Source organism: Salmo salar, chromosome 10 (assembly GCF_965601325.2).
Source record: "Salmo salar chromosome 10, fSalSal1, whole genome shotgun sequence".
Lineage (NCBI taxonomy): Eukaryota > Metazoa > Chordata > Actinopteri > Salmoniformes > Salmonidae > Salmo > Salmo salar.
The window spans coordinates 57,570,548-57,596,375 of NC_138300.1; the positions used below are offsets into that span (position 1 = coordinate 57,570,548).

Genomic DNA, 25,828 nt, shown 5'->3' on the forward strand with positions numbered 1-25,828 from the left:
TATCCTCAGATCCTGTATGACCATTATCCTCAGGTCCTGTATGACCAGTATCCTCAGGTCCTGTATGACCAGTATCCTCAGATCCTGTATGACCAGCATCCTCAGGTCAAGTATGGTCATTATCCTCAGGTCCTGTATGACCAGTATCCTCAGGTCCATTATCCTCAGGTCCAGTATCCTCAGGTCCTGTATGACCAGTATCCTCAGCTCATTTATCCTCAGGTCCAGTAAACTCAGGCCCTGTATGACCATTATCCTCAGGTCCTGTATGACCATTTTCCTCAGGTCCTGTATGACCAGTATCCTCAGGTCCATTATCCTCAGTTCCTGCATAACCAGTATCCTCAGGTCCTGTATGACCAGTATCCTCAGGTCCATTATCCTCTGATCCAGTATCCTTAGGTCCTGTATGACCAATATCCTCAGGTCCGGTATGACCAATATCCTCAGGTCCTGTATGACCATTATCTTCAGGTCCTGTATCCTTAGGTCCACTATCCTCAGGTCCTGTGTGACCAATATCCTCAGGTCCTGTATGACCAGTGTCCTCAGGTCCTGTTTGACCATTATCCTCAGTTCTTGTATGACCAGTATCCTCAGGTCCTGTATCCTCAGATCCTTTATGTCCAGTATCCTCAGGTTCAGTATCATCAGGTCCTGTATAACCAGTATCCTCAGATCCTGTATGTCCAGTATCCTCAGGTCAACATCCTAAGGTCCTGTATAACCAGTATCTTCAGATCCTGTATGGCCACTATCCTCAGGTTATGTATGACCAATATCTTCAGGTCCTGTATTACCACTACCCTCGTGTCCAGTATGGCCACAATCGTCAGGTCCTGTATGACCATTATCCTCAGGTCCTGTATGACCAATATCCTCAGGTCCTGTATGACCATTATCCTCAGGTCCTGTATGACCAGTCTCCTCAGGTCCTGTATGACCAGTCTCCCCAGGTCCTGTATGAACAGTATCCTCAGGTCCTGCATGGCCATTATCCTCAGGTCAAGTATCCTCAGGTCCTGCATGACCATTATCCTCAGGTCCTGTATGACCAGTATCCTCAGGTCAAGTATCCTCAGGTCCTGTATGACCTGTATCCTCAGGTCCAGTATCCCCAGGTCCAGTATAACCAGTATCCTCAGGTCCTGTATGACCAGTATCCTCAGGTCCTGTATGGCCACTATCCTCAGGTCATGTATGACGAATATCCTCAGGTCCTGTATGGCCGCTTTCCTCAGGTCCTGTATGACCCGTTTCCTCAGGTCCTGTATGACCATTAACCTCAGCTCCTGTATGACCTGTATCCTCAGGCCCAGTATCTTCAGGTCCTGTATGACCAGTATCCTCAGGTCCTGTATGGCCACTATCCTCAGGTCATGTTTGACCAGTTTCCTCAGGTCCTGTATGACCATTAACCTCAGGTCCTGTATGACCTGTATCCTCAGGTCCAGTATCCTCAGGTCCTGTATGACCAGTATCCTCAGGTCCTGTATGGCCACTATCCTCAGGTCATGTATGACCAATATCCTCAGGTCCTGTATGGCCTCTATCCTCAGGTCCTGTATGACCAGTTTCCTCAGGTCCTGTATGACCATTATCCTCAGGTCCTGTATGACCAGTATACTCAGGTCAAGTATCCTCAGGTCCTGTATGACCTGTATTCTCAGGTCCAGTATCCTCAGGTCCTGTATGACCAGTATCCTCAGGTCCTGTATGACCAATATTCTCAGGTCCTGTATGGCCACTATCCTCAGGTCCATTATCCTCAGGTCGTGTATGACCATTATCCTCAAGTCCTGTATGACCAGTATCCACAGGTCCAGTATGTCCAGTATCTTTAGGCCCTGTATGACCAGTATCCTCAGGTCCAGTATGTCCAGTATCCTCAGTTCCTGCATGACCAGCATACTCAAGTCCTGTATGACCAGTATCCTCAGGTCCTGTATGACCAGTATTTTCAGGTCCAGTATGTTCAGTATCCTCAGGTCCTGTATGACCAGTGTCCTCAGGTCCTGTATGACCAGTATCCTCAGGTCCTGTATGACCATTATCCTCAGGTCCTTTATGACCAGTATCCTCAGGTCCAGTATGTCCAGAATCCTCAGGTCCAGTATGATCATTATCCTCTTGTCCTGTATTGTCCTCACATGGTCTCTCCTATCATTGCTACACAGACGACACACAATTAATCTTCTCCTTTCCCCCTTCTGATAACCAGGTGGCGAATCGCATCGCTGCATGTCTGGCAGACATATCAGTGTGCATGACGGATCACCACCTCAAGCTGAACCTCGGCAAGACGGAGCTGCTCTTCCTCCCGGGGAAGGACTGCCCGTTCCATGATCTCGCCATCACGGTTGACAACTCCATTGTGTCCTCCTCCCAGAGTGAGGAGGACACAATGATGTTCTCCGCTAACATCAAGGCAGTGACCCGATCCTGTAGGTTCATGCTCTACAACATTCGCAGAGTATGACCCTGCCTTACACAGGAAGTGGCGCCGGTCCTAATCCAGGCACTTGTCATCTCCCGTTTGGATTACTGCAACTCGCTGCTGGCGGGGCTCCCTGCCTGTGCCATTAAACCCTTACAACTCATCCAGAACGCCGCAGCCCGTCTGGTGTTCAACCTTCCCAAGTTCTCTCACGTCACCCCACTCCTCCGCACACTCCACTGGCTTCCAGTTGAAGCTCGCATCTGCTACAAGACCATGGTGCTTGCCTACGGAGCTGTGAGGGGAACGGCACCTCCGTACCTTCAGGCTCTGATCAGGCCCTACACCCAAAGAAGGGCACTGCGTTCATCCACCTCTGGCCTGCTGGCCCCCCTACCTCTGCGGAAGCACAGTTCCCGCTCAGCCCAGTCAAAACTGTTCGCTGCTCTGGCACCCCAATGGTGGAACAAGCTCCCTCACGATGCCAGGACAGCAGAGTCAATCACCACCTTCCGGAGACACCTGAAACCCCACCTCTTTAAGGAATACCTGGGATAGGATAAAGTAATCCTTCTAACCCCCCCCCCCCCCCTCAAAAAAATATATAGATGTACTATTGTAAAGTGGTTGTTCCACTGGATATCATAAGGTGAATGCACCAATTTGTAAGTCGCTCTGGATAAGAGCCTCTGCTAAATGACGTAAATGTAAATGTCTGTATGACCATTATCCTCAGGCCCTGTATGTCCAGTATCTTCAGGTCCAGTATGTCCAGTATCCTCAGTTTCTGTATGGCCAGCATCCTCAGGTCCTGTATGACCATTATCCTCAGGTCCTGTATGACCAGTATTTTCAGGTCCAGTATGTCCAGTATCCTCAGGTCCTGTATTTCCAGTATCCACAGGTCCTGTATCATCAGGTCCAGTGTGACCAGTATCCTCATGTCCAGTATCCTCAGGTCCAGTATCCTCATCTCCAGTATCCTCATGTCCAGTATCCTCATCTCCAGTATCCTTAGGTCCAGTATCCTCAGGTCCATTATCCTCAGGTCCTGTATGACGAGTATCGTCAGGTCCAGTATCCTCAGGTCCTGTATGACCATTATCCTCAGGTCCTGTATGACCATTTTGCTCAGGTCCTGTATGACCAGTATCCTCAGGTTCTGTATGACCAGTATCCTCAGGTCCATTATCCTCAGGTCCAGTATGTCCAGTATCCTCAGGTCCTGTATGACCATTATCATCAGGTCCTGTATGACCAGTATCCTCAGGTCCAGTCTGTCCAGTATCCTCATGTCCAGTATCCTCATGTCCAGTATCCTCATGACCAGTATCCTCATGTCCAGTATCCTCAGGTTCAGTATTTCCAGTATATTCATGTCCAGTATCCTCAGGCCCTGTATCCTCAGGTCCAGTGTGACCAGTATCCTCAGGTCCTGTATGTCCAGTATCCTCATGTCCAGTATCCTCATCTCCAGTATCCTCAGGTCCAGTATCCTCAGGTCCTGTGTGACCATTATCCTCAGGTCCTGTATGACCAGTATCCTCAGGTCCTGTATGACGAGTATCCTCAGGTCCATTATCCCCTGGTCCAGTATCCTCAGGTCCTGTATGGCCATTATCCTCAGGTCCATTATCCTCAGGTCCAGTATCAGGTCCTGTATGACCAGTATCCTCAGGTCCAGTATCCTCAGGTCCTGTATGACCATTATCCTCAGGTCCTGTGTTACCAGTATTCTCAGGTCCAGTATGACCAGTATTAACTGACTTGCCTAGTAAAAAAAAAAGAAGATGTATAAGTATTATGTATTATTTATAATTTATAATTATGACGTATTATGTTTTATCTTGCCACTTGAACACAATACAACTGTTACTGTTGTTCTGTTGCCCTCTTCTTGTATACCAGAACACCTGGCCACTATCCTATCACTATCCAGAACACCATGTCATTATGTTTGAAACACATATAAAAGCAAGATTTGAAAAGACACGTGGTGATTGCAAACAATCACGAGTTTATTCAGTTTATATTTATTCTTCATGAACTAGGCTCGTTTGTCTTGGAAACTGTGGAGAACAGCCCTGTTGTTCTTGTAAACAACACTAAACACTCTATAAACAAACCACAATGATCCAAGTGACAATGGCTCTCCAGATTTTGTGTTTGAATTTGTTAATGATCCTCTTTGTCAAGGAGAAAGCTGTCATGGGTAAGATGCTGTGTCTCTCTCTCTCTCTCACACACGTTGTTATTGCAATGAAACTTATTGAAGTCATGGGATTAAAGTTATGTTGGGAAGAACCCACGGATGGATAATTTGTGGGTTTGTGGATTTTCATTTACTTATAAACCAGTAGAAGTGTTGAGTCAGGAGGGTTGGTGCGGTCAGGAGGGTTGGTGCGGTCAGGAGGGTTGGTGCAGTCAGGAGGGTTGGTGCGGTCAGGAGGGTTGGTGCGGTCAGGAGGGTTGGTGTGGTCAGGAGGGTTGGTGCGGTCAGGAAGGGGTGTGGTCAGGAGGGGGTGTGGTCTGGAGTGGTCAGGAGGGTTGATGTGGTCAGGAGGGGGTGTGGTCAGGAGTGGGTGTGGTCAGGAGGGGGTGTGGTCTGGAGTGGTCAGGAGGGGAGTGGTCAGGAGGGTTGATGTGGTCAGGTGGGGGTGTGGTCAGTAAGGGGTGTGGTCAGGAGAGGGGTGGTCAGGCTGGTTGATGTGGTCAAGAGGGGGTGTGGTCAGGAGTGGTCAGGAGGGGAGTGGTCAAGAGGATTGATGTGGTCAGGAGGGGGTGTGGTCAGGAGGGGGTGTGGTCAGGAGGGGGTGTGGTCAGGAGGGTTGATGTGGTCAGGAAGGGGTGTGGTCAGGAGGGGAGTGTTCATGCACACAGCATTTGAATAATAATCCTGCACGAAAAGGAAATGTGAATTATAATGAATTTTTCTTCAGGGCAAAACAAGTATCCACGAGTTCATCTGACTGGGGAAGTAGATCTAGGGCATCATTGCCAAATACCAAAGTATCCCTGTCCAGTATAGTCTGACATTTAAAACTGGAAATTACAAACTTTGGAAGCCTTTTTAAACCTTGAATACACTACAAGTTTGCATTTCCTGCTGTGCAGGAAAATTCTCAGCAACAAAAGAGTGATCAAATTAAGATCCTATGTCTGTAGGAAGCTTCTGTCCAGTGACCATGTTCAGGTGACTGGATGGGTGAGAGCATGGTCTGGCATGGCAGTGCTTTGGCGGGTAGAGCGGCTCAGAGCTAGAAAATGGTATATCATACACTACAGTTGAGCGACAATGGAAAAGTAATTCTGCTTTGAAAGTTGATAAACTTGTAACCTCACTTTTGAGAAAAATTACCCTTGAATGTTTTGGTACGTAACTGAAGAGCTCTTCTTTGTCTACACCCATTCAGCATCGTTCACACCTTTTTAAGCTTTATCCCTACCCATCTCTTTAAGGATTCACATGTGAGGCCATGTACTAAACAACCAGAAATGTCAAGACTAAAGGCTGGTTTATACTACGGGTGTGTTCGTACATTATATCTGGAATGCAAGAGCGTGCTCAAAGTGCACTCTGGGTGTTTGTAAAACTCAGAGGTTGTCAGATTGTCCGTTTGTAAATTCTGAAAATTTCGCTCTCGGAGCGCACACTGGACGATCTGACCGATGAGTAGGGTTGATCCGAGCGTTTTGACCTAACAACAGGCAGTCAAGCAACCTTGCTAACTGGCTAACAACGTTGGCTAGCTTGCTAGCTACATCCAGACACAAATGAGGGAACAACTAACGTTGACCATTTTCTCACCCTAACAGAGCTGGTTAGGCTGTTTACATGTTATCTACAACTGCACCAACGTATCTTTACACAGAATAAAGGGTTAAACATACCCTGATAGGAGGTAGCTTTACACAGAGTAAAGGGTTAAACATACCCTGATAGGAGGTAGCTTTACACAGAGTAAAGGTTTAAACATACCCTGATGGGAGGTAGCTTTACACAGAGTAAAGGGTTAAACATACTCTGATAGGAGGTAGCTTTACACAGAGTAAAGGGTTTAACATACCCTGAAAAGGAGGTAGCTTTACACAGAGTAAAGGGTTAAACATACCCTGATAGGAGGTAGCTTTACACAGAGTAAAGGGTTAAACATACCCTGAAAAGGAGGTAGCTTTACACAGAGTAAAGGGTTAAACATACCCTGATAGGAGGTAGCGTTACACAGAGTACAGGGTTAAACATACTCTGATAGGAGGTAGCTTTACACAGAGTAAAGGGTTAAACATACCCTGATCGGAGGTAGCTTTACACAGAGTAAAGGGTTAAACATACCCTGATAGGAGGTAGCTTTACACAGAGTACTGGGTTAAAGGGAGGAGAGGAGAGGAGAGGAGAGGAGAGGAGAGGAGAGGAGAGGAGAGGAGAGGAGAGGAGAGGAGAGGAGAGGAGAGGAGAGGGGGAAAGCCTTGTCAGATAGTTTCTTTAAAGAACTCCTTTGATTAACATAGGTCCGCCCAGTGGTTATCCAGTTACTGGCCTCTCCTCTACCATTGGCCGATGGTCCCTCATTATGCGAGGTAGTGAATCCCCTGGGGCGTGTGGCCGAGCAGAGCTGAAAGAACTCCTTTGGCAGGCAGAATAGGGCTTTTATTGAGAATATTTCTAAGCTCACCATCAGGGACAAAAAAAAATAAAAGTTGTGCCGAATCACTCTGCTCCCCCTTTCTTTCTGTCTTTCCCTCATTTCATTTCTGTGAGACGGAGCAGCAGCAGTACAGCTTACGAACCAACGAAGCACCCAGCAGCAAGGCAAGCAAAATGCAAGGAGTCTATCCCCTTGCCTCAGACAACCGGCACAACTAAGAGGGGCACAACAGAGAGAGCGAGAAAGAGAGAAAGAAAGAGAGGGACAGAGAAATTGGACGATTTAATTTAAAGGGCTGCTGTTGGTACATCTGTGGAAAATAATATCCCGTTCCTATCCTGTCTTGCTGTTACCCCAGGTATCCTGCCACCCCTTCCCTGCCCTCTGATACCCTCTGCCTGCCTTGACCGTCCCTGTCACCTCCATCCCTGACAGAGAGAGAGAGAGAGAGAGAGAGAGAGAGAGAGAGAGAGAGAGAGAGAGAGAGAGTGTGTAAGAAGGACAGAGAAATTGAGACACAGAAGATTTAAAGGGCTGCTGGTGTTGTAGAATAAGAGATACTGTCCTGTCCCCCTCTTCTCCTGTTCTGACAAGAGGCTGAGGTCATGGTGCCTGGAACTGCCTTGGTACCTGGATCCTTACTACCCTGCCTCTGCACCCTGCTCTGCCTGGATCTGCTGTTCCTCCCTGGGCTGGTCGAGCCGTCGGTGCCCCTGGAGGACTTCTACCCCTTTGGCCAGGACTGGGGGGATTTGCAGACGATCTCTCAGGACGATGGAGGCTCAGGCCTGGTGGAGATCTCTGTGGCATTCCCCTTCTTCGGTGACAGGCACTCGGGACTCTACGTGAGTAAAGGAGAGCAGAGTGTGCGACATATGCAAGAGAATGTGCTCTTTCATTCATGCAAAACCTGTTGCTTCAAGTGCTATATGAGTGTGTGTGTGTGTGTGTGTGTGTGTGTGTGTGTGTGTGTGTGTGTGTGTGTGTGTGTGACCTCGGGTGTGGGAGTGATATAGTGTCCAGCCCCCATGGCTGGAATCACAGTCCACCCTAGCTTTCTCATCTCTCTAATGCATCTGCTCACCCTGCCTGTCCAGCTCTCTCATGTGCACACACACACACAGACAGACACACAGACACAGACAGACACACACACACACAGACAGACACATACACAAGAAGGAACAGTATCTGTTGTAAGTCTGTGTCAGTGTTTGTAGAGAGCTGTTGTAAGTCTGTGTCAGTAAGTCTGTAGAGAGCTGTTGTAAGGAGACAGCTTGTGTTTTTACTGTAGTGTATCGTAGCGAGAGAGAGCTTATGTAACATTTTAAATGTTGTACTACATTTTAAAACCGCTAATAATATCATATTTTAAACGCTGTTATTCTCTTCAAACTTTTTGTGTGTGTAATGTTTACGGTTATTATCAGATTGTTGCTTTTTGTCATTGTTGTTTTGTTTCTTGTTTATTTCACTTGCTTTGGCAAAGTAAACATATGATTCCCATACCAAAGAGACAGAGTAAAGAGAGAGAGACATAGAGAGACAGCCAGAGAGAGAGACAGAGAGACAGAGAGAGAGACAGAGAGAGAGAGAAAGACAGAAAGAAGAAAGAGAGAGAGAGACAGAAAGAAGAAAGAGAGAGAGAGAGAGAGAGAGAGAGAGAAGAAAGAGAGAGAGAGAGAGAGAGAGAGAGAGAGAGAGAGAGAGAGAGAGAGAGAGAGAGAGAGAGAGAGGAGAGCAATCTGGATTGTGAGAGAGAGATGTGGGGAGAGAGACTGGGATTGTGTGAGAGAGAAAGAGAGCGAGAAAGAGAGAGTGAATGCTGGTTGGAGGAAGCTGAGTGGTTTGACAGGGTTTTGTGCTCCACAACAGTTCTTTGATCTGAGCTTGTCTTGTATGGGGTTCAGTTCCAACTCATGGAGAAGCCAAAGCCCCTTTAAATCAACACCACCTGTTAGGGCTGTGCCTCTGTCCGCATTCAACCTCCAAATACCCCCTGTCCCCTCCTCTTCTCGTCTCTCCAATACCCCTCTCCTTCTCCCCTTTCTCTTCCCTCCTACCCCACTCCCTCCCTTACAATCCCATCTCCTTCCTCCCCTCACCTCCCTATCTCCCTTCCCTTCCCTTCCCGTCCAATCCCCATCTCCCCTCCCCTCCAATCCTCATCTCCCCTCACCTCCTACCCCTATCTCCCTTCCCGTCCAATTCTCATCTCATCTCCAATCCCCATCTCATCTCCAATCCCCATCTCCTCTGCAAACCCCATCTCTCTCCAACCCCGATCTCCCCTCCCCTCCAATCCTCATCTCCAATCCCGATCTCCCCTTCAACCCCCATCTCCCCTCCTCTCCAACCCACATCTCCTCTCCAATCCCCATCTCCCCTCCTACCCAATCCCCATCTCCCCTCCTCTCCAATCCCCATCTCCCCTCCTCACCAATCCCCATCTCCCCTCCTCTCCAATCCCCATCTCCCCATCTCCCCTCCTCACCAATCCCCATCTCCCCTCCTCTCAATCCCCATCTCCCCTCCTCTCCAATCCTCATCTCCCCTCCTCTCCAATCCCCATCTCCCCTCCTCTCCAATCCTCATCTCCCCTCCTCTCCAATCCCCATCTCCCCTCCTCACCGTGATCCTCCTCTTTGATCCCCCCCCCCTTTTATAACACGCTGCCAGACCACGACATTCGGAGGTACTATGGCAACAATTGGCAAGGTCAAAGGTCAGTGTTCTAATATAAGCCTGTAGCCTCGAGCCGGGTGGAGATTGAGGTCATTGTAGAAGGAGGGTGAGGTCAGTGATAGTGACAGAGTGAAAATCAGAATATCAAGACTTTCCTGACATGACATGTGGCCTGTTTAGTTACAGTACATGTCATTTAACTTTAGCTTCAGGCATTTGGGTGTATTGCTGGTGAGGTTAGTGTTCCAATGCAAATGACACAATACGGAGACACACACACAGACAGACACAGGGTCAGAAATACTAGGACAGGCCATGACATGCCAGAGCTGTGCATCCTGCGTTATTACATCCAATACTAGTTTCTCATTTAACTTGAGGTATGTGACTGTAGCCCTGCCCTTTTCATGCTCAATACTATTACAGTACTATTTTATTTAACCTTTATTTAACTAGGGCAAGTCAGTTAAGAATAAGTTCTTATTTTACAATGACGCACTACAGTAGGCAATAAGCATAGGAGGCATTTGGGTATGTCATTCATATTTAACGATGTTGACGTTAAACCCGTCTGTATGAAATGTCCTGCTGTGTGCTGTACTGTAGGGTGCTAATGAATTGTGGCACATCCTGCTATCTTCCAACGCTGTGAAAGTCAGAAGTGAATTTCTAGACGAGATAAGACAAGTCTGTGTGTTGCTGTGCACTCAGATCTCTGATTTAGACTAGAATAACCATAGAGCTACATAGAATAACCATAGAGTTACATAGAATAACCATAGAATAACCATAGAGTTACATAGAATAACCATAGAGTTACATAGAATAACCATAGAGTTACATAGAATAATCATAGAGTTACACAGAATAACCACAGAATTACATAAAATAACCACAGAATTACATAGAATAATCATAGACTAATCATAGAGTTACATAGAATAACCATAGAATTACATAGTATAACCATAGAATAATCATAGTTACATAGAATAACCATAGAGTTACATAGAATAACCATAGAGTTACATAGAATAACCATAGAATTACATTGAATAACCATAGAGTTACATTGAATAATCATAGAGTTACATAGAATAATCATAGTTACATAGAATAACCACAGAATTACATAGAATAACCATAGAATTACATAGAATAACCATAGAATTACACAGAATAACCAGAGTTACATAGGATAACCATAGAGTTACATAGAATAACCATACAATTACATAGAATAACCATAGAGTTACATAGAATAATCATAAAATGACATAGAATTACATACAATAATCATAGAATTATATAGAGAATCCTTATTAATTTAATAGGATCTCTGTCAGTCATAAAGATTTGTCATTTAACTTTTAAAAGAAATGACCTTTTATTGTGGCATAAACACAATCAGTGAGGATGTTTTTTTTCGAACAATCACTTCAAAAGGCTCCTTTACTAGGCTTCATCCACTCACAACATATTTCCAGCCTCCAAACAGTGGTGAATGAAAAGAGACATCTGTAACACAAAACACCAAAAAGTGTAACAACCTTTGGAGATTGTTTATGTGTCCACTACTGTCCTATTACATGTCAGAGTTTAGATTTTTCTAATAGGCTCATGTTTTACCGCTACGGTGTAACCCCCCACTATTTATTTTTCTGTGAACTCATACCAGACTATCTTACTTTCAGCCCTGCCTCTTTTGTCAAATTATACATTTTGTGTGTGATTTTCCTAGAAACAAGGGTGGCTCAACTTACCCCATGAGAAAATCTGGAGATATGGTATGAAGGCATATGCATTAGGGTGGCTGAACTCACCCCAAGAGAAGATATGTTATGATCTGCGTTAGTTAGTGCTGTAGAGAGAAGTGAAGACAGTCCCTCCAGAGATTATTATTTAATTTACGATCTTGTCTCTGCTGCAACTCCCCAACGGGCACGGAAGAGGCGAAGGTGGAGTCATGCGTCCTCCGAAACGTGACCCGCCAAACCGCTTCTTAACACCCGTACGCTTAACCCGGAAGCCAGCTGCACCAATGGGTCGGAGGAAACACCGTTCAACTGATGACCGAAGTCAGCCTGCAGGTACCCGGCCCGCCACAAGTAGTCGCTAGAGTGCGATGAGCCAAGTAAAGCCCCCCCCCGGCCAAACCCTCCTCTAACCCAGACGACGCTGGGAAAATTGTGTGCCGCCCTATGGATTTCCCAGTCACGTCCGGTTGCGACACAGCCTGGTATCGAAAAGCACTGTCACAGGGATTCTTTGTGATGTTTGTTGGCAAAAATGATTGATTTTTCATGCCAATTGTTACGGAAATGCACTGACGAGGGGAAAAGGTTTGTTGGCGTGTGTGGAAATAGTGAAGTGATTGATGAAAGTTGCAAGCCCTAGCATAATATACACGAGAATTGCTGATTTTGCTAAACATTTTGCGATCGAAGAATGAAAGAATCCTGGAGGAACTGGCAAAGGGTGCAAAAGAGGTAACTAGAGGTAACTAGAGGTAACAAGAGGTAACTAGAGGTAAGTAGATATAACTAGAGGTAACTAGAGGTAACTAGAGGTAACTAGAGATAACTAGAGGTAACTAGAGATAACTAGAGGTAACTAGAGGTAACTAGAGATAACTAGAGGTAACTAGAGGTAACTAGGGATAACTAGAGATAACTAGAGGTAACTAGAGGTAACTAGAGGTAACTAGAGATACCAAGAGGTAACTAGAGATAACTAGAGGTAACTAGAGGTAACAAGAGGTAACTAGAGGTAACTAGAGATAACTAGAGATAACTAGGAGTCAGGTCTGACTATAATTCATATGTCACTTAAGATATGTGGTCCTTTGTAGCTCAGTTGGTAGAGCATGGTGCTTGTAACAGGTAGTGGGTTTGATACCCAGGACCCGTAAGGCTCTGGTGAGAAGTAGTGTACTACTGTACATAGGGAATAGTGCGTTTCTCACTTGGTAGAGCATGGTGCTTGTAACAGGTAGTGGGTTTGAAACCCAGAACTAACCATACGTAAACTGTAAGTCACTTTGGATAAAAATGTCAGCTAAACGGCATATATCATATTAAGACATCAAAGACTGTGGCAGCCAGGCACTTGAAATTACAGTCACGCTTGTTTTCAAACTGTTAGCTGAATCAATTAACTTCTCTCCCGCAAACTATGCATGCCACATTGTGAGCTCTCACTTGCTCTCTCTCTCTCTCTCTCTCTCTCGCTCTCTCTCATGAGATGAGAGACAAGCTTCGGGTTCTGAACAGTTTCACTAAACACAGTAATGTCTTCCTCCTGGAGAGTTCCATTCCAAGCCTCAGCTCCATGGCAACAGTGGAAGCTGTAGAACCAAACAATTTGAGGTGGATCTAGAAAGTTGTCTTACGGTATTATCATAGCTTATCTCCTTTAAGCCACAGTATCTCCTGTATGCTCAAGTGTTTCCACCCCCCCCCCCCCCAAAACCCTTCAGTTCTCCACTGCTCCCTACGAAGAACACTTAACCCTCTCCCTCATACGGCAGATACTTTGAAAACATTGCCATTTTCAGCCTTGTCTTTGCCGTCCTGTACTTTGTCCTGTACTGTAATGTGTATGCATTCCTTTCCCTTTAAAGCAGCAAAGAGGAGTGGCTATGAAGACGGTCACTCAGTCAGAGACACCTAGGAAAGTGATAACTAGACCTTAGTCTCAGCCTGGCCTATCTGTTACCTTGTCCTGTGATCTAGTCTCAGCCTGGCCTGTCTGTAACCTTGTTCTGTAATCTAGTCTCAGCCTGGCCTGTCTGTTACCTTGTTCTGTAATCTAGTCTCAGCCTGGCTTGTCTGTTACCTTGTTCTGTGATCTAGTCTCAGCCTGGCCTGTCTGTTACCTTGTCCTGTGATCTAGTCTCAGACTGGCCTGTCTGTTACCTTGTCCTGTGATCTAGTCTCAGCCTGGCCTGTCTGTTACCTTGTTCTGTAATCTAGTCTCAGCCTGGCCTGTCTGTTACCTTGTTCTGTAATCCAGTCTCAGCCTGGCCTGTCTGTTACCTTGTTCTGTGATCTAGTCTCAGCCTGGCCTGTCTGTTACCTTGTTCTGTAATCTAGTCTCAGCCTGGCCTGTCTGTTACCTTGTTCTGTGATCTAGTCTCAGCCTGGCCTGTCTGTTACCTTGTTCTGTAATCTAGTCTCAGCCTGGCCTGTCTGTTACCTTGTTCTGTAATCTAGTCTCAGCCTGGCCTGTCTGTTACCTTGTTCTGTAATCTAGTCTCAGCCTGGCCTGTCTGTTACCTTGTTCTGTAATCTAGTCTCAGCCTGGCCTGTCTGTTACCTTGTTCTGTAATCTAGTCTCAGCCTGGCCTGTCTGTTACCTTGTTGTACTGTTGCAGGCTAACTGTTGAGGATAACTGTTGAGGATAACTGTTGCAGGCTAACTGTTGCAGGCTAACTGTTGAGGATAACTGTTGCAGGCTAACTGTTGAGGATAACTGTTGAGGATAACTGTTGCAGGATAACTGTTGAGGATAACTGTTGCAGGCTAACTGTTGCAGGAGAACTGTTGCAGGGTAACTGTTGAGGATAACTGTTAAAGATAACTGTTGCAGGCTAACTGTTGAGGATAACTGTTGAGGATAACTGTTGAGGATAACTGTTGCAGGCTAACTGTTGAGGATAACTGTTGCAGGCTAACTGTTGAGGATAACTGTTGCAGGCTAACTGCTGAGGATAACTGTTGCAGGCTAACTGCTGAGGATAACTGTTGAGGATAACTGTTGCAGGATAACTGTTGAGGATAACTGTTGCAGGCTAACTGTTGAGGATAACTGTTGAGGATAACTGTTGCAGGATAACTGTTGAGGATAACTGTTGCAGGCTAACTGTTGCAGGGGAACTGTTGCAGGGTAACTGTTGAGGATAACTGTTAAACATAACTGTTGCAGGCTAACTGTTGAGGATAACTGTTGCAGGATAACTGTTGAGGATAACTGTTGACGATAACTGTTGAGGATAACTGTTGAGGATAACTGTTGCAGGCTAACTGTTGAGGATAACTGTTGCAGGCTAACTGCTGAGGATAACTGTTGCAGGCTAACTGCTGAGGATAACTGTTGAGGATAACTGTTGCAGGATAACTGTTGAGGATAACTGTTGCAGGCTAACTGTTGCAGGGTAACTGTTGCAGGATAACTGTTGCTGGATAACTTGTGTGTTAGGTCACCAAGCGCAACATAGCTTCAGCGTGTAAATCAGCTAGAAAGATGTGTCGGCATCGAGTACTTGTCTCTGACCCCCTCCCAGTTAGGGGGAGTGATGAGCTCTACAGCAGAGCCTTTGGCCCCCTCCCAGTTAGGGGGAGTGATGAGCTCTACAGCAGAGTCTCACAACTCAATTGCTGGTTGAAAACTGTTTTCTGCCCCTCCCAAAAGATAGAATTTGTAGATAATTGGCCCTCTTTCTGGCCCTCACCCACAAACAGGACCAAGCCTGGTCTGCTGAGGAGTGACTGTCTCCATCCTAGCTGGAGGGGTGCTCTCATCTTATCTATGAACATAAACAGGGCTCTAACTCCTCTAGCTCCACAATGAAATAGGGTGCGGTCCAGGCAGCAGGCTGTTAGCCAGTCTGGCAGCCCAGTGGAGTCTCCCACTAGCACAGTCAGTGTAGTCAGCTCAGCTATCCCCATTGAGACCGTGTCTGTGCCTCGATCTAGGTTGGGCAAAACTAAACATGGCGGTGTTTTGCCTCTTAAGGATCTGCCCCTTTTTTTCAATTTTCGCCTAAAATGACATACCCAAATCTAACTTCCTGTAGGTCAGGACCTGAAGCAAGGATATGCATATTATTGATACCATTTGAAAGGAAACACTTAGAAATTTGTGGAAATGTGAAGTTAATGTAGGAGAATATAACACATTAGATCTGGTAGAAGATTCTACAAAGAAAAAACAACCATTCTTTTGTATTTTTCATACCATCATCTTTTAAATGCAAGAGAAAGGCCATAATGTGTTATTCCAGTCCAGGTGCAATTTATATTGTGGCCACTAGATGGCAGCAGTGTATGTGCAACGTTTCAGACTGATCCAATGAACCATTGCATTTCTGTTCAAAATGTTGTGTCAAGACTGCCCAAATGTGCCTAATTTGTTTATTAATAACTTTCATGTTCAAAATTGTGCACTTGAGTGGGTTGAGTCACTGACGTGATCTTCCTGTCCGGGTTGACACCCCACCTCAGGTTCGTGCCGTGGGGGAGATGTTCATGGTCTATACTTGGCCTAGTCTCAGGATGGTAAGTTGGTGGTTGAAGATTTCCCTCTAGTGGTGTGGGGGCTGTGCTTTGGCAAAGTGGGTGGGGTTATATCCTACCTGTTTGGCCCTGTCTGGGGGTATCGTCGGCCAGTGCCACAATGTCTCCCGGCCCCTCCTGTCTCAGCCTCCAGTAATTATGCTGCAATAATTTATGTGTGAGGGGCTAGGGTCAGTCTGTTATATCTGGAGTATTTCTCCTGTCTTATCCGGTGTCCTGTGTGAATTTAAGTATGCTCCCTCTAATCTTACTCTCTCTTTCTCTCTCTCTTCTCTCGGAGAACCTGAGCCCTAGGACCTTGCCTCAGGACTACCTGGCCTGATGACTCCTTGCTGTCCCCAGTCCACCTGGTCGTGCTGCTGCTCCAGTTTCAACTGTTCTGCCTGCGGCAATGGAACCCTGACCTGTTCACCAGACGTGCTACCTTGTCCCAGACCTGCTGTTTTAGACTCTCTAGAGACAGCAGGAGTGGTAGAGATACTCTGAATGATCGGCTATGAAAAGCCATGTGACATTTATTCCTGAGGTGCTGACCTGTTGCACCCTCTACAACCACTGTGATTATTATTATTTGACCCTGCTGGTCATCTATGAACGTTTGAACATCTTGGCCATGTACTCTTATAATCTCCACCCGGCACAGCCAGAAGAGGACTGGCCACCCCTCAGAGCTTGGTTCCTCTCTAGGTTTCTTCCTAGGTTCCTGCCTTTCTAGGGAGTTTTTCCTAGCCACCGTGCTTCTACATCTGCATTGCTTGCTGTTTGGGGTTTTAGGCTGGGTTTCTGTATAGCACTTTGTGACATCGGCTGATGTAAAAAGGGCTTTATAAATACATTTGATTGATGGATTGACTGATGTGTGCATGTGCGTGTGTGTGTGTTTGTGTGTGCTTCTGTTAGGTGTGTGTCTGTTATGTGTGTGCATTGAAGGAGCATCATGTAGGACGAAGCCCCATAATGGAAATTAGTGGATTTGCAACCACTTAGCCTGAATTCAAACAACTCTTCCTCCTCCCCCACATTTCCTGCACCACAACCTCAGTGGGGACTCATCTTGTCACGACTGTGTGGAGAGACGGACCAAGGCACAGCGTGCTCTGAGTTCCACATATTTTATTAAGTGAAACTTTGAACAAAACAAATAAATAAACAACGAACCGTAACTTCAGAGGTGCTACATGCACTAAATCAAAACAAGATCCCACAAAACACAGTAGGGAAATGGCTGCCTAAATATGATCCCTAATCAGAGACAACGATAAACAGCTGCCTCTGATTGGGAGCCATACCAGGCCAACATAGAAATAGAACAACCTAGATCACCCACCCCGACCGAACCAACATAGAGAATAAAAGGCTCTCTAAGGTCAGGGAGTGACACATCTTTTACTTTCGGTTTTGTCCATCAGCGTCAAACAGCTGAAAATACAATGTTTTTCGATATTGAAAAGATATTTCACAGCGGTTTAGATGGTACAATGATTCTCTGCACTATACATTGCTTGTTTTGTCACAAACTGAAATGAGGCGAACAATGTAGACTTTTAGCAAACCAGGTATTGGCAGAGCGATGTCTACAGGTAGGATTCTTGCCCAGGTTGTTGGTTGGCTGGTGAGGAGAATACCACGTGTCTGAGATTGACCGGCTTTGGTTGACAAATAGGAAGTTTACACCAATCCCAATACAATTTTGCATCAGAATGTATTTTTCTTTAATTCATATTTGTTATATATTGTGAAACCGTATCATTCCACTATCATTGCAAATATATTAAGGACATTTTCTGAAATTACTTATCATTTCCCTGCTAAAAGGCCTTTACCACTTCTGATCATTTCCCTGCTAAAAGGCCTTTATACTTCTGATCATTTCCCTGCTAAAAGACCTTTTACCACTTCTGATCATTTCCCTGCTAAAATACCTTTACCACTTCTGATCATTTCCTTGCCTTTAGTATCTGACTTGAACATCCTAGAACGCCTTTTGTAAAACTTTAAAATTCAACATTCACTGTTATTAAGTGTTTTGCTCACAGAATAGAAAACAGTGGCCTTGTCCCAAATCTGTCTTTCTACTTAAATAATCTACTACTTATTTAAACTGTATACTGTGTACTAATCGGACCACATACTATTATTAAGAACGTACAGGTTAGTTAAAAAAAAAATTAATGCAGTAAGCAACAAATACTCATCCTACACTCACATTAACATCTGCTAACCATGTGTATGTGACCAATAACATTTGATTTGATCTGAGAATGCATCATCTATTGCGTAATTGCGTTGGTTCCCACACATTGGTTTGTTTTGGTACAGCGCATCCCCTCAGGGTGATTATCAGGGGTTTTGTCCCGTGTGGCTCAGTTGGTAAAGCATGGTGTTTGCAACGCCAGGGTTGTGGGTTCGTTTCCGACGGGGGACCAGTACGGAGAAAAAAATGCATGAAATGTATGCATTCACTACTGTAAGTCGCTCTGGATAAGAGCGTCTGCTAAATGACTAAAATGTAAATGTTTTTTTTATCAGAGACACGTGGGTCTCGAAAATACTATTCTCTTTCTCAAGAGTGTGCAGCGAATTCTACTACTAGATGAAAAGTTTAATGAGTATGACATCCTGGCATTTAAAGCGTACTAGACTTTCTAAATTCCACGTACTATAAAACATATTTTTTTTTCTCATGCCCAAAATACCTACTATTATAACATAAGTACGGGTTTTTAGGTCACAGCCATTGTTGTCATCAGAAGACACATTTGTATAATACAATAATAAATAAATAATAAATACAATATTTGGAAATATCTTGTTCTGATTGTTTATAATATTGCGGACATGCAGAAATGTAGAGAATGAAGTTGTGTGACTCCTCAGTCGTCATGATCTTTCATTATAGAGCTTTGCTTTGGTGTGGATTGATGGCCTATACATTCATATCAGTTGTGATTCTCCATTCTATTCCCCTGTCCTTATTTCTGTTGGGAATTGTGTTTCTGTGCACCAATGGAAAACAATCTTCAAAACAATGAGAAAACCAGCCTTTGTTATTGAATACATGGAATTGGATTGTGATGATACCGATGAATGAATCCTGCACACAATATGTTTTTTATATTATCATTTTTTATCAGGAATAACATTTGATTTGATGTGTATGAAATTGTTAGGTGGAACATACAGTTGAAGTCGGAAGTTTATATACACTTTAACCAAATACATTTAAACTCAGTTTTTCCACATTTCCTGACATTTAATCCTAGTAAAAATTCCCTGTCTTAGGTCAGTTAGGATCACCACTTTTTTAAGAATGTGAAATGTCAGAATAATAGTAGAGAGAATGATTTATTTCAGCTTTTATTTCTTTCATCACATTCCAGGTTGGTCAGAAGTTTACATACACTCAAATAGTATTTGGTAGCATTGCCTTTAAATTGTTTAACTTGGGTCAAACGTTTCGGGTAGCCTTCCACAAGCTTCCCACAATAAGTTGGGTGAATTTTGGCTCATTCCTCCTGACAGAGCTGGTGTAACTGAGTCAGGTTTGTAGGGCTCCTTGCTCGCACACGCTTTTTCAGTTCTGCCCACACATTTTCTATAGGATTGAGGTCAGGGCTTTGTGATGGCCACTCCAATACCTTGACTTTGTTGTCCCATTTTACCACAACTTTGGAAGTATGCTTGGGGTCATTGTCCATTTGGAAGACCCATTTGCGACCAAGCTTTATCCTCCTGACTGATGTCTTGAGATGTTGCTTCAATATATCCACATCATTTCCTTCCTCGTGATGCCATTTATTTCGTGAAGTGCACCAGTCCCTCCTGCAGCAAAGCACCCCCACAACATGATGCTGTCACCCCCGTGCTTCACGGTTGGGATGGTGTTCTTTGGCTTGCAAGCCTCCCCCTTTTTCCTCCAAACATTTTTGTTTCATCAGACACGAGAACATTTCTCCAAAAAGTACGATCTTTGTCCCCATGTGCAGTAGCAAACCATAGTCTGGCTTTTTTATGGCGGTTTTGGAGCAGTGGCTTCTTCCTTGCTGAGTGGCCTTTCAGGTTATGTTGATATAGGACTCCTTTCATTGTGGAAATAGATACTTTTGTACCCGTTTCCTCCAGCATCTTCACAAGGTCCTTTGCTGTTGTTCTGGGATTGGTTTGCACTTTTTGCACCAAAGTACGTTCATCTCTAGAATACAGAATGCGCCTCCTTCCTGAGCGGTATGACGGTTGCGTGGTCCCATGGTGTTTATACTTGCGTACTATTGTTTGTACAGATGAACGTGGTACCTTCAGGTATTTGTAAATTGCTCCCAAGGATGAACCAGACTTGTGGAGGTCTACAATTATTTTTCTGAGGTCTTGGCTGATTTCTTTTGATTTTCCCATGATGTCAAGCAAAGAGGCACTGAGTTTGAAGGTATGCCTTGAAATGCATCCACAGGTACACCTCCAATTGACTCAAATTATGTAAATTAGCTTCTCAAAAGCATCTAAAGCCATGACATCATTTTCTGGAATTCTCCAAGCTGTTTAAAGGCACAGTCAACTTAGTGTATGTAAACTTCTGACCTACTGGAATTGTGATATAGTGAAATAATCTGTCTGTAAACAATTGTTGGGAAAATTACTTGTGTCATGCACAAAGTAGATGTCCTAACCGACATGCCAAAGCTATAGTTTGTTAACAAGAAATTTGTGGAGTGGTTGAAAAACTCGTTTTAATGACTTCAACCTAAGTGTATGTAAACTTCTGACTTCAACAGTATATAAAAGGAGATTGATTACCCATAATGCTGCACCTTTGGATAGTTGTACTTGCAGTTTTTATCATTACCCATAATGCTGCAACTTTGGATAGTTGTACTTCCAGTTTTTATCATTATCCATAATGCTGCAACTTTGGATAGTTGTACTTCCTGTTTTTGTCATTACCCATAATGCTGCACTTTTGGATAGTTGTACTTCCTGTTTTATCATTACCTGTAATGCTGCACCTTTGGTTAGTTGTGCTTCCTGTTTTTATCATTACCCATAATGCTGCACCTTTGGATAGTTCTACTTCCTGTTTTTATCATGCAAGGAATATGTGTTGATCCACAGGGATTTTTAAAAGACTGTCACGACTTCCGCCGAAGTTGGTCCCTCTTTTTGTTCGGGCGGCGTTCGCCGGTCGACGTCACCGGTTTTCTAGTCGCCACCGATCCACGTTTCATTTTCCATTTGTTTTGTCTTCATTGTACACACCTGGTTTCCATTCCATAATTATTGTTCCCTATTTAACCCTCTGGTTTCCCCCTTGGTTTTGTGCATGTTTGTTCGTGTTAAGTTGTCTCGTATATGTGAACTGGATTATTGTCTCCTTCTTGGAATATTGTTTTTGAGTAAAGTTACGGTTATTACTCATCTCTGTGTCCTGCGCCTGACTCCGCCTTACCTGCATCACCTAGATTCTTAACAAAGACAGACTTTCTGTTTTGTCTGCTTGGACTCAAGAGATAACTATGGATGCATTAATCTTTTTGCAGGCAGTCATGTTCTTTTGATGAATCTATTTGCAATTTTGACTGTATAACATCGTTTTGATGAATGTATTCATGTTTTGAGATGGCAAGTACATTATAAAACGCTTGTAAGCATTTGAGAAAAAACTTTAAGTGGAAAAAAAACTGTGTGTTTATGTGTGTGATGGAGGTTGACCTAGGGCCATGAGGTTGAACAACAAGGCTACACCCCCCTCATCTCATTAGGGACTAGGGGAGATACAAGGCCAGTTGGATGTATGTCCGAAATGGCACCCTATTCCCTTTATAGTGCACTACTTTTGGCAAGAGTCCACAGTGCACTGGTCAAAAGAAGTGCACTATAAAGGGAATAGGGTGCCATTTGGGATGTAGGGTTTAGGGGCCAAGTGTGTGGGCTGTAGACACTTCACTGTGACTGTCTGTGAAACGTCCTCTTTGACAAGGAAAGACTAATGTTTTTCCCCACTGATCCCGGGCACCTTTTTCATTTATGGGGTTTGCTTTGGCCCTAGTTTTCCATGATTAAAGTTTATTTTAGTGTAGAAATATCTTGGCTCCAGAGACAACTACCCAAGAAAAACCCAGAAAAAGTCAGCAAAGAATTCCCCAAGAATAAATAACATGGGTGGTGGAATGGCACAGTGAGGATGGGGGGGGAGTGGGGGGGAGAGAGAGAGCGGTGGGAGTGAGAGGGAAGGAGGAGAGAGAGAGAGGAGGGAGTAAGAGGGAAGGAGGAGAGAGAGAGGGGGAGTGAGAGGAAAGAAGCAGAGAGAGAGAGTGAGAGGGGGAGGTGAGAGGGGGGAGTGAGAGAGAGAGAGAGAGGGGGAGTGAGAGGGAAGGAGGAGAGAGAGGGGGAGTGACAGGGAAGGAGGAGAGAGAGAGAAGGAGAGGGGGGAGTGAGAGGGAAGGAGGAGAGAGAGAGAGAGAGAGAGAGAGAGAGAGAGAGAGAGAGGGGAGTGAGAGGGAATGAGGAGAGAGAGAGAGAAGGAGAGGGGGGAGTGAGAGGGGAGGAGGAGAGAGAGAGAGAGAGAGAGAGAGAGGGGGGAGTGAGATGGAAGGAGGAGAGAGAGAAGGAGAGAGAGGGGGGAGTGAGAGGGAAGGAGGAGGAGAGAGAGAGGGGGGAGTGAGAGGGAAGGAGGAGAGAGAGAGAGAGGGGGAGTGAGAGGGAAGGAGGAGAGAGAGAGAGAGAGAGAGAGAGAGAGAGAGAGAGAGAGAGAGAGAGAGAATGAGAGAACCAGGGGACTTGTAGGAGGCTGGACTGAACTGCTTTACACAACCCCTTTAAGAGGGCTCTAAACTGCCTCTTGCTCTGACTGACTGACTGACTGACTGGCTGACTGACTGGCTGACTAGGTGGCTGACTAGGTGGCTGACTAGATGACTGACTGTTTGACCTAATGCCTGTCTGCCTGCCTGGTTGACTGACTGAATAGCTATTACACGTCAACATCCGAGAGTATAGCCTCAATGAAACAGAAAGGTGTTTCAATCATCAGATCCCTTTAACTAAAATCTCTTTCTCCCCCTACATGTAACAGAGGGTTTAACCTCAATGTGGCATCCATCCTTGTAATGTAATACCAACTATGCTATACTAGACCACCTGCTTGAGCCTTACTGGGATTGCCTTAAACCGCCTTAGAGCTGTGATCATGTCAAATGACATCGTTCTATGTTTAATAAGATACTCAGACTCTGAAGGAAACTTTCAAGGCCGGCTTAAAGGAATCTTTCTGGATTTTTGCCAATGAGGCTCTTTTATCTACTTCCCCAGAGTCAGAAGAACTTGTGGATACCATTTTGTATGTCTCTGTGTCCAGTATGAAGGAAGCTAGAGGTAGTTTGGTGAGCCAATGCTAACTAGTGTTAGCGCAATTGATACCCTTAGATTTTCTGTCATTGCATTAGCGCTAGTTAGCATTTTCCTTCAAAGTGCACAAAATTGCCAAAATCCCGAAGTGTCCCTTTAACCTTTTCCAGATGCTCTCAGGGATCGGACGAGGCGGCTAAACATATTCCGGTTATTGGAAGTATGATCATTATTTAGTGTTGGCCTGATTTACTACACTAATTCTGCAGTGATATGGGTGATTTCCTGACCACTGCTACCACCAAACACCACAGCCCTCTCCTCTCCTGCCCGACCACCTACCCTGCCCTAATCTGCCTACCTGCCCTGCCTGCTTGCCTACCCCGTTCTGCCCTGCCCTGCCTGCCTACCTACCCTTCCTACCTATCTACCTACCTACCTACCTACCCTGCCTACCCTGCCTGCTTTGCCCTGCCAACCTACCCTTCCCGACCTACCTACCCTACCCTAACCTTCCTGCTTGCCTACCCTTCCCTGCCCTGTCTACCTACCCTTCCTGCCTACCCTGCCTGCTCTGTCCTGCCTACCCTACCCTGCCTGCCTCTGCACCGCCCACCCTACCCAACCCTACCCTGCCTGCCCCTGCCCTGCCTACCTCACCCTACACTGCATCTGCCCTGTAGTGTATTGCTATACAGCAACCTCTGCCTGCCAATGAGCCTCCCTACCCCTTACCTTCTGGAGTTTCATAATCTCATAACCCAGAACCAGTCTTGGCTGTGGTAGCTCCTCAATGTTAATAGTCTTTCACCAGAGACTAAATTCCATTAAATCATGTTGAGTATTGCTGTTGATAGAAAAATGTAGATGGGATGAATATTTTGAGACAATAGCTAGGTTTCCATCCAATTGTCGACCGATTTTCAGAAAATAGCGCATTTTCCCACCAGTGGTGTGTGTTTCCACCAAATTGAGACAAAAATCAGTGTGTAAATATGCACATTTTCCCACCAGTAGCTAGGTGATGAATTAATACATGAATATAGCTAGGTTTCCATCCAATTGACGACAGATCTTCTTGCAAATATTCTAAAATCGGCTTAAAAACAATAAGTACATTTTCTCACCGGAAGTGTGTTTCCATCAAACTCACTTGTCGCAGATTAAAGGCTATGCATGATGACGTAGTGCACATAAAAATGACTTGTGGTTAAATTCCCAAGTTAAATGGATTTCCATCGCATGTACAACTCTACTAATGTTTTTCTCACAAAAAAATGTGCCCACTCTGGTATTGGCACGTGCCCTCTAGCCAACAGCACGCAGGACGCAGATTGTGCATTGTTTGATAGAGCGTACACATCGTCTACATGATGAGATTATTATGCATAAAAGGGTAGGATAACTTTTATTTGTCAAAACGGCAGACAAGCGTCGATGATCATTTCACAAGAATAAAACCCTGGATATTTATTTGGAAAGGAGCATCAAGCTTTTCACCTTCCACTTTCACCACCCTGTAAAGTTCATCATAATGTATTTAATCAGTAGCCTTATAAACTGTATGCTTTCCCGACTCGTAGTGTGTAAATCACACAACACATCATCACAGTCCTGTGTGGCTCAGTTGGTAGAGCATGGTGTTTACAATGCCAGGGTTGTGGGTTCAATTCCCAAGGGGGGCCACTACGGAAAAAAAAATGTATGAAATGTATGCATTCACTACTGTAAGTCGCTCTGGATAAGAGCGTCTGCTAAATGACTAAAATGTAAAATGTGATTCCACGTTTACTTCGACGTGATGGTTATCATATCACTATTTGAGCATAAAGGTGTTTTCCACCTCCATTTCTCATATAATTAAATTTACAGACACAAAAAAGATCCCACTATGTCGAACAAACTAATTATTTGTCAGCATTTGTAAAATTGTACTGAAACTTCCTGTTTCCATCACAGCTCATGTTGATTTTGTTTTTATATGCTATGACTTTACTGGCATTAAAGAATGTGGATGAAAACGTGATTAATGTCTAACTTTACCTTCTCCTCTCCTTCCCAACAGGTGAACAACAATGGTCTGGTCTCGTTCCTCAGAGAAGTATCTCAGTTCACACCAGTGGCATTCCCCATCGCCGGAGACCGGAGGGTTGTGGCAGCGTTCTGGGCTGACGTGGACAACCGGCGGGCGGGGCAAGTCTTCTACCGGGAGAGTAAAGACCCGTCTGTCCTCTTGAGGGCCACAGCTGACGTCAAACGATACTTCTCTGAGTTCCCAGAATTCACTGCGACGTGGATCCTCATCTCAACGTGGCACAAAGTCACCTTCTTTGGAGGAAGTGACATCACACCAGTAAGATTCTCAACCTATCAAATGTATTTACTGTGTATCTGTAAGGGGTGCGTACTGTGTTTCCAACGGCGC

General features: G+C 44.9%; 1 protein-coding gene across 1 annotated transcript in view; it reads left to right on the top strand.

The window, feature by feature from the left end:
* Positions 1 to 7,109: 7,109 nt before the first annotated feature.
* LOC145858591 (sushi, nidogen and EGF-like domain-containing protein 1) overlaps positions 7,110 to 25,828 on the top strand; it is a 100,240-nt gene continuing 81,521 nt past the window's right edge. Inside the window, exons 1-2 of the mRNA XM_082957101.1 lie at positions 7,110 to 7,928; positions 25,469 to 25,756. Coding sequence (XP_082813227.1) covers positions 7,689 to 7,928; positions 25,469 to 25,756 — 528 coding nt within the window. The 5' untranslated portion in view covers positions 7,110 to 7,688. The remainder of the gene's footprint in view (positions 7,929 to 25,468; positions 25,757 to 25,828) is intronic.